This window comes from Lacerta agilis, chromosome 13 (assembly GCF_009819535.1).
Source record: "Lacerta agilis isolate rLacAgi1 chromosome 13, rLacAgi1.pri, whole genome shotgun sequence".
Classification (NCBI taxonomy): Eukaryota; Metazoa; Chordata; class Lepidosauria; order Squamata; family Lacertidae; genus Lacerta; species Lacerta agilis.
Window position 1 is genome coordinate 15,917,247 of NC_046324.1, and position 12,805 is coordinate 15,930,051.

The 12,805-nt window shown below is 44.8% G+C and overlaps 2 protein-coding genes across 2 annotated transcripts in view; one reads left to right on the forward strand and one right to left on the reverse strand.

Moving 5' to 3' along the window:
* Window positions 1-2,086: 2,086 nt before the first annotated feature.
* CTXND1 (cortexin domain containing 1) lies at window positions 2,087-3,895 on the forward strand. The gene is made up of 2 exons (XM_033167990.1): window positions 2,087-2,188; window positions 3,130-3,895. The coding sequence occupies exon 2, from the start codon at window positions 3,184-3,186 to the stop codon at window positions 3,361-3,363; it is 180 nt and encodes a 59-aa protein (XP_033023881.1). The 5' UTR covers window positions 2,087-2,188; window positions 3,130-3,183; the 3' UTR covers window positions 3,364-3,895.
* An 8,499-nt stretch (window positions 3,896-12,394) lies between these two features.
* FAH (fumarylacetoacetate hydrolase) overlaps window positions 12,395-12,805 on the reverse strand; it is a 28,253-nt gene continuing 27,842 nt past the window's right edge. The window contains exon 14 of the mRNA XM_033167333.1: window positions 12,395-12,661. Within this exon, the coding sequence (XP_033023224.1) occupies window positions 12,585-12,661 (77 nt within the window). The 3' untranslated portion in view covers window positions 12,395-12,584. The remainder of the gene's footprint in view (window positions 12,662-12,805) is intronic.

The window sequence follows — 12,805 nt, forward strand, 5'->3', positions numbered from 1 at the left end:
CTCAGAGTTTAAGGGCCTATGGCAGAGGTCCAAATCCTGAAATGTTCTGTGATTGGATATCATGTATCGAATCAGAACACAGGGGCTCAGAATCCTTGGTCCAGATTCAAGCTCAAGCAAACACAGACCCCTGAATACCTAACAAAAATTACACTTCCTCTGTAGTCACCAGTTTGGGGCCAGGAAATCTCCACAGACTGGCAGGCCTGTGCGGATCTTCTTTGAAGGTGTTTTGTTAGAATAAAGTTACAAACCCCTGGCTGGCTTAGCCCTCTGAAGTCTGGATAATAATAATAATAATAATAATAATAATAATAATAATAATAATTATTATTATTATTATTATTATTATTTTATTTATACCCCGCCCTTCCCAGCCAAAAACCGGGCTCAGGGCGGCTAGCACTAATTAAAATCACAGCAAAAACATAAAAACAATCAATTTGAAATACATACAGTGGTGCCCCGCTAGACGAAAATAATTCATCCTGCGAAAATTTTCGTCTAGCGGGTTTTTCGTCTAGCGAAGCGGCAATGATAGCCGCACTTTCGCTAAACAAACAAAAAAAGACAGAAATTTTTCGTCTTGCGAAGCAGCCCCATTGACTTTTTCGTCTTGCGGGGCAGCTTCCACTAGATTAATGCCGTTCGTCTAGCGAGGCATTCGTCTAGCGGGGCACCACTGTATTAAAATACAAATTCAAAATTCAAAATTAAAACTGCAGTCTCATTTTCAAATAGCCCACCAATAAAACAATGAAGCATAAGTATCAAACAGAAACGAACCCAAAGGCCAGGTGGAACAGCTCCATTTTGCAGGCCCTGCGGAAAGATGCCAAATCCCGCAGGGCCCTGGTCTCTTGTGATAGACTGTTCTACCAAGTCAGGGCCAATACTGAGAAAGCCCTGGCCCTAGTTGAGGCCAACGTAGTATCTTTGTTGCTTGGGACCTCCAAAAGATTATTATTTGAGGACCTTAAGGTCCTACACGGGACATACCAGGACCAGTGCCCCCACCCCTGCAAACTGAGGAAGGAAATGCACATTGGTTGCTGGGGACAAAGGACGGATTACAGAAACAGCAGGAGGAGTGGTGCATGACAGATTGCTATTGTTTCTTGGGGATTACAGCAAAGCGAGTCTCCCTCTGCACGACTGCATTTCCACATAATTGTGTGGGTAGGGTTGCCATAGTTCAAAAAGTGAGAATCTGGACATTTGCCGAATTCCACCTGGACACTGCTTGCAGCTGCAGTATTCTGGATATGTCTGGAAAATTCTGGACGTATGGCAACCCTATGGGGGGGGGGGACGGGGGGACTTTAAATCAGTGGAGCAGGAGTGATGACATCATCTACTAGTGCAGTATCTGCCAATGCTGTAAGCTTAGGGGTGTGCATTGCTGCATGGTGCCCATTGGGTAGGCTGCAAGCCAGGGAGGCCAACAGTAGGTGGCACTAGAGCCAATGGCAGGTGTGGTCTCATCCCTGTTGAGCTGTACAAAGGCAACACTGAGGCCACATTCCCACCATCCATTTGAAGCACAATGATACCACTTTTTTTTAATAGTTATGGCTTCCTCCAAAGAGCTACAATTCCCAGAGTTCCGTGGGAAGATGGACTGATTGTTAAACACTCTGGTATCATAGTGCTCTAGTGTCTGGTGGGAATGTGGGCCCAGCTAGAACATATTGATAGGATCCTAGAATTTGCAAAATAAATCAGGGTGTGTAAAGAGAAGTTATTATATTAATATGAAAAACACGGAATAAGCCTCTTGGTGTCTTTTGGACTTTGATTGATGGCTAAAGTTATGATTTAACTGGAACACTTTCTGTTTGACCTTTGTCTGTTTTTAAATTCTTTGCACCGGTTGTCCCTCATATCTTACTGACAGACATATCCTTGAGGCTGACATGGTTTTAATACCGTGTTTCTGCGCCTCACAGATGTATCCAATGCCAGCCCTATTTATGTGATGTGAACAAGAGATTCATAATTTTCAGGATAGCAGCCCAACAGATTTAAAATAGAGAAATAAATGTTCATTTTTAAGGCCACAGGAGAGTGAAATTAACATTTTTTGTCCCTTTTGCCATAGGGGCCATACCCACCGCCTTTCAGCCTGATCCGGAGTGTATGACAAAGAAACATTCCTTACACAGCAGTGGCCCATCTTGTATATCAGGTCAGTTTCCTCGTGTAGCCCCTTTAATAACTCTGTGAGGGGACTAGGGAACCTTGTGGGAGGGAAGCCATGACTGTTTGAAGTGGTATGATTTAAAGGCACAGTTCAGATGGGGCCTTGGTTTCTGCTGGAAAAAATAGGTATAAAAGGAGAATTCCTGGATACCAAGATCCAAGTTTGCAGCAAGTACTCTTTGGTGAGCGAAATCTCTCCCAGCAGAGATTTAAAGTCACAAAATATGCAGCAAAGTAAAGCATGAAAATATGGGCTGTTCAACCTTTAAAATATGCCCTTTAAAGTGAGATCCAAAATGTCCCCTTACAAGTTTATTTTCAGAGTTTCCCTCTTCCTGCAGCATAGGAAAAAGACCACGTGCTCGGTGACTTCAAAAAATCATTTACTTACAAATTCTTCAAAGGTCAGATTAATGAATTGGGGGGGGGGGGATGCACAGGCAGTAAAACTTGTCTTAGTTGCAAAAGTGGTGAAAGTTCCTAAATTATTGGTATAGGGACTCAAGAGTGGCTGGTTAGAGCCATGCGGCTGAGCTGGAGCAGCAAAACCTCCTCACATGCAGAGCTTCTCAGGTAGAGTTACCGTGGGGGACAGGTGGGAGACAATAGGCTTTATTGCCTGTTTCTTCCCAAGGTGAGGGAAGTGGACATATCTAAGTTTGGTGGAACAGCTTACTCTATGGTATTAACCCCTTTGTGCATTAATTAGACTTGAGCATGTTGGTTATATGAGGCTGCTTATCCCACACTTTGGTGTCCTGACACAAAGATGGAGCCTCTGAAGTCAGTCCCAAGTCTAGGCAGGTTTCTTTAGGTGCATAAGCACCTTAACTTGCTTCCTTAAAAACAACAACCAGCCAAGGACATGGGCTATAGATTTCATGACACTTTACTCAGTCAGTCCCCTCTCCTTGTCATCTTTCACAGGTGTACAATGAGGGTAGCAGTGGGAATCAACTCTGATGTGGAGAGACATAAACCATGGAAGGACCAACACCCGAACCCGTCTTCGTCGACGTGGACAAAGGACTAACGCTAGCATGCTTCGTCTTCCTTTGCCTCTTCCTGATCGTCATGATTATCCGCTGCGCAAAAGTCATCATGGACCCATACAGCGCCATCCCGACGTCTACGTGGGAGGAGCAGCACCTGGATGACTGACAGGGGAGAGAGGGGAGGAGGCGGACAACAATCATGAAGCCACATGGACCAACCAAAAGCTTGCGTGAGAGAGCACAACATGGACAGCTGCTTTGCCTGGAGGAGGGCACAAAATATTATACAACTTTTCCGAGATGCAAAGGGCAATGTAGTTCCCTCTGAGAGCACACTGGTGATAGCTTCCTGCCTATCAGCCTCGATACATCGCCCTGTCGTTTCTCCTTCCGAAGGAGTGACCTCCAGGTTTTAATGAGGAAATGATTATGATTGTATATCAAGTAGCACAAAAGCTCTCTAGGCACTAGAAAATCCCTTCCAAGCTTTTTTTTCTAGTATAATCTCTATTAAGCACCTTCTCTCTGTTTTAAATCGTTATTTGTAATTGAAATGGGCAAATACATGCTATAAATACAGGCAGATGCTGTGCAGAGATACCAGGGTGGTATGAGGGTCAAAGACGAGGGGGCTGGCATTTTAAAATGAGGGCACTCTTTACGAGATTGGCAATAATAATAAAGAAACCTTAAGGTTTGTTGTTTTTCTCTGTGTCGTAACTGGAGTAGGTTGCAAGGTTGATTAAAAACCAGTGTCGTAACAGATGTGCAGAATACAGACATCTGCTCGATGACTTTTAAAGCACAGGGCTTCTCCCAAAGAACCTGGGAACTGTAGTCAAAACAAAATAAAATAAAAAATTCCTTCCAGTAGCACCTTAGAGACCAACTAAGTTTGTTCTCTAAGGTGCTACTGGAAGGATTTTTTTATTTTATTTATCCTGAAGTTGAGGCTCCAGTACTTTGGCCACCTCATGAGAAGAGAAGACTCCCTAGAAAAGACCCTGATGTTGGGAAAGATGGGGGGGGGCACAAGGAGAAGGGGATGACAGAGGATGAGATGGTTGGACAGTGTTCTCAAAGCGACTGGCATGAGTTTGGCCAAACTGCGAGAGGCAGTGAAAGATAGGCGTGCCTGGCGTGCTCTGGTCCATGGGGTCACGAAGAGTCGGACACGACTGAACAACAACATGGCAGACCAACACAGCTACCTACCTGTAACTGGGAACTGTAGTTTGTTAAGGGCACAGGAAACAGTAGCTGTGTGGGGAGTAAACTGCAGTTCCCAAGATTTATTGTTTCCCCAGGAAGCCATCTGTTTAAATGCCTGGTTTGGATCTCTGATAGCATTTAGGTGAGCTTTCCTTGGAGCCTCTGTTAATAGTGGGTGACCTCTAAAGAAGAGTCTGCTGCTTGGCTACTTCTTTTAATAGTGAACTCAGTAGATCCATGCAAATGGATCTGGAGTCAATACAGGAAGCATCTCTATATATCCACACAAACCAAAAGGGGGGCAAGCCCATGGCAGGCCCAGCACCAATGGTCAGAGGATTGTGCCCTATGCTAGTCCTACTCAAGAGTAGACCCATTTAAATTAATGAACCTGAGATTCATTAATCTAAGTGGGTCTACTCTGAGTGGCTACAACCCAAAGACACACTGCATTTCCCCTCCACTTCCCCTGGGTCCAAGCAATAAATAAGTCCGTCCTTCATATATATCCTGCTTTTCATAGAGATGGGCATTGGTTAGTTATAAAATATAGGCCACCAAACATGCGCTGATCTTAAAATGAATGACTCCCCTCTTGTTCCCAGTTTCACAGGAGGTATTTTTAGCCGAGTCTAGACAGTCATCTGTCAGGGATTCTGTAGCTGCGAGAATCATACCTTGAACAAGGAGTTGAACTAGATTGGGGTGGTGAGCAGGCATCATCATCAACATCATCATCATCATCATCATCATCATCATCATCATCATCATATCCCCAAGATCCACCAACTGGAGCCAGATGCAAATGATGCACAATTAGAATGCAAGGTTATTTTGAGCACATTTGGAGCCAATGAATGTGTTTTTCTGTACCAGAACTGAACTGAGAGTCCCCTCACACAAAAGTCCTCTCCTGGTTTACTTTCTTCATTTCAGCAGCCTAAGAACAAGGCTCCACCTGCACTATACAGTTAAAGAAGTATTATATAACTTTAAACAGACATGGCTTCCCCCAAGGAATCCTGGGAAGTGTAGTTTGTTAAGGGTGTTGAGAGGTAATAGGTTACCCCCCCTTTCCCCCTGAGACCTACAATTCCTAGAGTTCCATGTAAATAAGGATTTATTGTTAAACCACTCTGTTGCCCCGTGAAGGAAATAGGGGGTCTCCTAACAACGCTCAGCGCCCTTATCGAACTCCACTGTTTAAAGTGCTATGATACTGCTTTCAGTGTGTAGGTGCAGATGGGGCCCAAGTCATTTTGTCACTGCTATTTGTGAACATCTGAGAGTCGGAAGCCCTTGCAAAGCTTCCCCATCTGCCTTCTGCCTACATCTGGACAAGATGACCTCTGCCAAACTTGCCAAAGTACAGGAAGGAGGCCTAATGTCTGACAACTATGAAAGCCAGCTTCTTGGGGGGGGGGGCAGTGGGCACATTTGCAGTGTTACAGGGTGCCGGCACTGGCAGAGGAAGAGGAGTGCGCGGGGAGCACCCCGGCCCCGGCAGAGAGATCCTGGTGGGGTGCCATCGTGGCTGCCCCCCCCGTGCTGGGTGCCACACCCCCACAGGTGGCATGCCATGCCCCCGTGACGCCCGCAAGCCCCCCGGTGCCAGAGAATGAAGCTCTGTCACTGGGTGCCGGTAACAAAATGGCTGCCATGGCAGGGTGTGACATATCACAAAATGGCTGCCACATCTAAACGAGCATTAAAAGATACGGGACCACAAATTGGTGTGGACACAGCCCATCAACGAGGAAAAAAGAACCAACAACATCTGCCACAGCACTCTGTCACAGAGAAAAACTCTTCGCGCCTCTGTGGGCAGGTTTAAGGGAGCATGTTCAGTGCAGGAGGGGCTAAGCTACTGCATACACACCTACGTTCCTTCCAACTACATACAGTGGTACTTTGGTTCTCAAACTTAATCCGTTCCAGAAGTCTGTTCCAAAACCATAGAAAGTAATAATGCAAAATGGATTAATCCGTTCCAGACTTTTAAAAAACAACTGCTTAAAAACAGCAATATAACATGAATTTTACTATCTAACGAGACCATTGATCCATAAAATGAAAGCAATAATCAATGTTCTGTACTATAAAATAAGTAAGACAGTATTTCAGATGATAAAAATTAAAATTAATTTCTTTTCTTACCTGCACTGATGATAGTCATGATTTGGATGGGAGGCTTTTATCCATTTCTGCAGTCACACAATCAATCAATCAATCAATCAATCAATCAGTAGCTGAACTGGGTTCCACACAGTCACAAAAACAAGTTAACTGAAAAAACCTCAAAAACCAAAACGCAAATCAAATCGCAAAAAACAAAAGAGCCAAACTTAACCCGTTCTGGAAGTCTGTTTGGCTTCCAAAACATTCACATACCAAGGTGCAGCTTCTGATTGGTGCAGGTGCCCTGGAAACAATAGCCGACGGCTGCATCGGACATTTGGCTTCCGAAAAACGCTTGAAAACCGGAACACTTACTTCCAGGTTTTCAGCGTTTGAGAACCAAAGCGTTTGAGAACCAAGGTACCGCTGTAATTCTAAGAAGTTGAAAAGAGAGGGCACCCTGCGCCCTCTAGATCAGCGTTTCCCAAACCTGGGTGTCCAAGCTGTTTGGGGACTACAATTCCCATTATCCCTTACCTGCTAGCCAGGGATGCTGGGAGTTGTAGTCTAAAAAAACTTGGGAAACCTGGCTCTAGATATTACTGGACTTCAACTTCCACCATTCCCACCCCTTGAGAACAGCCAATGGTCAGAGATGATGGGAACTGTAGTCCAGCAACATTTGGAGGGCCACAGGTTAGGTACTCTTTGTTATGTAGGCTGGATGTCATTTTCTACCAGGAGAAGCCCAGAGAGAGTAGGGGAATTAAGTAATCCTATTTCACCTAAGACTTGAATCAGGCCAACTCAGGCTTATCCAGAACTGCAGCCAGACACATGCCTACTAAATGAGGATTCCTACCCTAGCAGGTAAAGGTAAAGGTAAAGGGACCCCTGACCATCAGGTCCAGTCGTGTCCGACTCTGGGGTTGCGGCACTCATCTCGCTTTATAGGCCAAGGGAGCCGGCGTTTGTCCGCAGACAGCTTCCGGGTCATGTGGCCAGCATGACAAAGCCGCTTCTGGCGAACCAGAGCAGCGCACGGAAATGCCGTTTACCTTCCCACTGGAGCGGTACCTATTTATCTACTTGCACTTTGATGTGCTTTCGAACTGCTAGGTGGGCAGGAGCTGGGACCGAGCAACGGGAGCTCACCCCGTGGCAGGGATTCGAACCACCGACCTTCTGATCAGCAAGCCCTAGACTCTGTGGTTTAACCCACAGCGCCACCTGGGTCCACCCTAGCAGGTAGGAGTTGCCAATTTTTTTTCCTGGTAGGGCCCCTCTGCCTTTAACTGTAGCCTGACAGAAATTTAGCAGGTGGATTTTTTTCTCCATCGGTTCCATCTCCAGGCTGTTTTGCTTGCTAATTTTTTGCCTGCAAAGCTGCTGTTAAACGCAGACTAAAGCTGGCAACCTTCTTCAGCAGCTGAAGAAGAAAACAGTGGCTGCTGATGAGGGTTGCCAACTTTTTTCTAGCAGTGGGCTCCTTTGCCTTTAACAGCTGTCAGACAGGTTTTTCTCTCACGGGGGGGGGGGGCAAAACACAAAGGAGACCAGTAGGAAAGGAGGAAAGCAAATTTTGGACATTCGAAATACCTCATCTGCTGATGTTTCTGGTTATGCTCCTGCATAAAATGCCTTGTTCAACGCACAGACAAGTCCCAAAGACAGCCCTCTCGTCGGTGCAAATGTCCCTTGAAGAAATATATATATATCAATGGACGTTTCACATGCAGAAAGGGCTGAAGCTTTGGGTGACAAGGTAGTGATTCTGAACTGCATGAGACAAAGTGCCTCTGCTAATTTTATTTTAAAGTAAAATAAAATGAATTTTAAGTCTTAAATAATTCTTCCATACTGGGGACAGTTGCACTCAGAGAAAGAACACCTAGCAGAAACCTTGTAGTGGATGTATTATCTAATAAATGGCTCCCAACAGCAAAAGTGCTTTGTCATCCATTTATCAAAATTCTTAAAAAAAAAAAAAGCCTCGGCTCATACACACCTTTCTTTCTTCATTGCATATCAATGCATCTTCTCCTATACACACAGTGAACGTGGTGCAGTGTGTTTCCCCTCGATTCTGATGTTGTTGTTTTTTTGGTCCCTATTACTTGATAAAAGGTGGGGGGGACGTGTGATAAGTAGAGAGACAAAGTGCAGGACAGAAGAGAAATTGCTGCCTTCTTGCATTCCTAGATACAATATATATTTTTCATGCTACTGTTATAAGAAAAACCTGCTCCTTTTGGGATACCCAAGAGCCCGTATAGAGTCCTTAAGAAGGTCCCTTATCGGAAGGAGAAAATAACAGAGGCCAACCAGAGAATATTGAGAAGCAAGGCGGCTAGTAAGCCTGATCTTTATTAACTGGTGCAACAGGGTGCTCATTACCACACAGGAGGGACCCAGAACAATGGTGCGCAAGCCCTTATATAAACTTTTGAAATTGCCCAAGACCACCCCCCAATACATCATACATACATCACAGGAGGCGATCTATAGCAGAAATCCTGTTTGCCAGGATATCTGTTAATGATCACTGATTGCTTTACCTGGGCAGCTTGGCCATTCTTTTGTGATGGTAAATACTTTAATTGCGGACACACACACAAAATCCTGTCTGTGGTGCCTACCCCTTCCCCAAAGAACCAGACTAGAGACCAAAGTATGGGTTCAAATTGGCCACAACTTTATTGAGCATCAGAAGTGGGAAACATGGCACAGGCCTTGGCAGGCAACCCTCTCAGCCCGTCTGGCTGAGGATATGCAGGTTGAAGAGGTACAGTGGGAGGGGACTGTAAAGCGCAAACCTACACATCATGCCCTCCCACTAACCTCGGTCTGGGAGTTTGACCTACATGCCGCCGCTCTAGGGCCAGGGACTCCCGGTTTGCCCTTTAACGGGTCCTGCAAGCGCCACCACATGGGAAGAGAGCATGAATGCATCCCCCCACAACTGACTAAAGGCCAGGGACTCCCGGCTTAGTCATGCTGGCCACATAACCCAGAAGCGGTCTGCGGACAAACGGTGGATCCCTCGGCCAGTAAAGCGAGATGAGCGCCACAACCCCAGAGTCATCCGCGATTGGACCTAACGGTGAGGGGTCCCTTTACCTTTACCTTACACCCTTAAGAAAGGATTTGTAAGCAAAAAGGCAAAGGGAAGGCTTTCCCATTTCCTTCCTCCTTGCAGAGAAATATTTGAGGTCAATTTGGGAGAGTCAAAATGGTTTCAGGACTGCTCTCCTGTACTATTTCAGACACGTGGTTTATATACTTATGTGTTTGCCTTGTGCATTTATGAACATTTATTTATTTTATATTTGGGGACCTTAGAATTCTTATAACACTACACAAATGGAGCTCCTGAAGAATGCTATCATTCTTGTGAGCATAAAAAGCATGTGTCGTGGTGACGGGAAGAGATGTTTTTAAACTGAGGCATGGTGTAAACGTGCAAAACTTGTTTTCTTTCCAGGCTTCTCTTGGAATAAGGAAAAGGTAAATTTGCACTGAATGGAGTAAAGCTCCTTCCAATTCTATCCCACTGCTCTAAAAACATTACATCTATCTTGCCTTCAACAAAAAAACTGCCTGCATCTCTGTACATGGTCAAGGAGGAACTGCAATAATCCATCACCTAAGCATGAATGCCGCACACCACATTTCCAATACCGAGGGCAAGGTCTGCTTTCTCGCTGCAATTCCAAAATGTAAAGATATTGCTAATGTACTGTTAGCACAATTTCCATGCCCTACAGGGGATGCCGTGTTGCATAAACTGGCCGGACGTATGCCCTTGCAAGTACTGAAGCTTCGAGCTATCTGGCCCTTGATACTATCATTAGATGCAGCTTTAATGCTATTTGCTTAACAGATGTTTGTGCCTGCACTTCTCACATGCTGTGAAATTATCCCAGGTGGGGCTTTCAGGGAGCCTGTGCATCATCTAAATGAACACTCCGGTCGAGGGAGATTCATTCTGTTCCTTTGGCACCGTTTAAAAAAATCAATTTGGTGCCAGTAGAAATCTGCAAACTTGACAGCTGCAGGCCTGAAGCTTTATTTTGATCCGGGCGGCTCTTTTCCAAAATTCCCCTCTGTAAAGCATCATGTTCCTGTTTCAATGCACTGGCAATAAATAGGAGGTTTTATGATATCCAACAAACAGCTACAATTCCTCACTTTTGAAATGATACCAAAGAGTTTTCGGGGACTCCTCTTCTCTCTCTCTTTTTTTAAGAATAGGCACAGATGGAACAGTGTTCTCGAAGCTACTAACATGAGTTTGGCCAAACTGCGAGAGGCAGTGAAGGATAGGCGTGCCTGGCATGCTCTAGTCCATGGGGTCACGAAGTGTCGGACACAACTGAACGACTGAACAACAACAAAAGAACAATTCTGCAAAGTACTGAGGACTGGGGGAGCCATTTCAACAGGGAAAATCATTCAGACAAAGTTAACTAGATGGTAAGCTAGTCTTCCAGGTAAATGCAGTTAACCATGGCAATTACCATAGCTCCTTTAGCAGATGACCTGGGATGTACAGACTTTCTGATACGTGATTAATAAACATCAGGGGAAGAATTCAAGGTACTACATTGGCATTACACCAGTCAACAACTGACACCACCAAGTTGGATGACCTTAAAACAAATCTCTCCATCTCTTGGGGCAGCACTTCATCAAATAACCAGCAAAGAAAATAGCTTTCCGCAGAGACTGGGAGCCAGAAAGCTGTCCATCTTGTAGCACTGGCACCTGCCATATGCACAAGCTGGCAGAGTTAAATCGATCAGCTCCCCCTTCTGAAGGGAACTTTTATCACTGCAGTTTTTAGGCTTTTTGCTGAGACAGAACTAATTTTGTGGGCAGTGTTCAGCTATGACTGATTTATCTCTTTCGTCGCATTTTCTTCCCATTTGTCTTCATCGTAAATACTTTGCTTGCCTTTATAAGACACATTCGATAGTGAGAGCTCAGGAACACACAAAAATCCACCACAGCTTGGAGGACCATGTTGGTCCCAGCCCAAACAGGAAGCTTTTTATAGTCCTTTCTGAGCAGGAGTGCCAATGATCAGCTTAGGTGGTTGGCATGATCGAGCCAGTCCACAACCTGAGAATACTTCACTAAATGAGCATACAGTACCAGATTTCTGGCAGTCCACAAATTTCTTGCCACTTCTCCTCTGTTCAGTATAGATGGGATGGTGGGTGTCCGATCCTGATATCCTGTGAAATGTGGGTATGCTTCAACGTAGGAGAGGCTGAGCCAGTAACATCAGGTACTGAGCCGGAAAAGCAAACAATCTCTGTGTACTGTAGATTTCTGAGGGCACCACAGGAGGTCCTGGTGAACACCTTGGTGCCCAGGAGTGCCATGTTGGCAACCCCTGTACTCGGAAAACTAAAGCAGACACCCAATTTATACATGGGTTTGAGGGAAATCACTCAATTCGTACAACAAAAGCCCATGGGATTTGAGCAGCTCCCTAAACTCAGGTGAACAGAGTTGGGGGGGGAAAAGGATTCTTCTTGTGGTAATTTAAAAACATAACAGATTACTGGTAGCATAAACTAGTAGTTTAAACTTGAAGAGTAAACATTCATCAGATGTATGAAATGCTATCCACCTCTGGTATACATGGATATAAAAGAGGGAAACATGTTTTAAAAAAAAATTAGCGTCCTTGTTTACAGAGGCAGTAATTGCTCAGAAGCACCACATCTTCTAGCCAGTTTACGGATAAAAATGGTCACTGGAACTATGTGGTAATTTGTGGTACAAAAAATGCCACTCTCTGTAACATAAATAGCCTTTCGAATAGATTCACGTTGATATTAATGGAATGCAGCATAGAAGACAACTAGATTCACTGTTTATTGTTTAAAAAATACTGTTAATAAAAGTGCCAACAATTAAGCATTCTCCATAGATTTTGAAACCTCCACAGCATTTTAGAAATATGGAGAGAGATCCCCAACAGTGTTATCTTCAGGGTCCCTCCTTCCTCTTTCTCCCCTCTGGGATATCCTCCAAAGAAAACGATCAGACAGGTCTGGCTGGGAGCACTTTTCCGGAACATTCGCCAAAGCCAACACGATAACCGTTTCCCTGACAGTAGCCTGTGGGATGAGAAAGCACATACACAGGAAACGATAATTGTTAAAAGCGGATTGAGGAAAATGAACTAAAAGGATTGAGGAAAACTGCAGGACATATGACACACAAAAGCTCCCTCGCTTGTTAAGATCAGTAGCCCAATGATG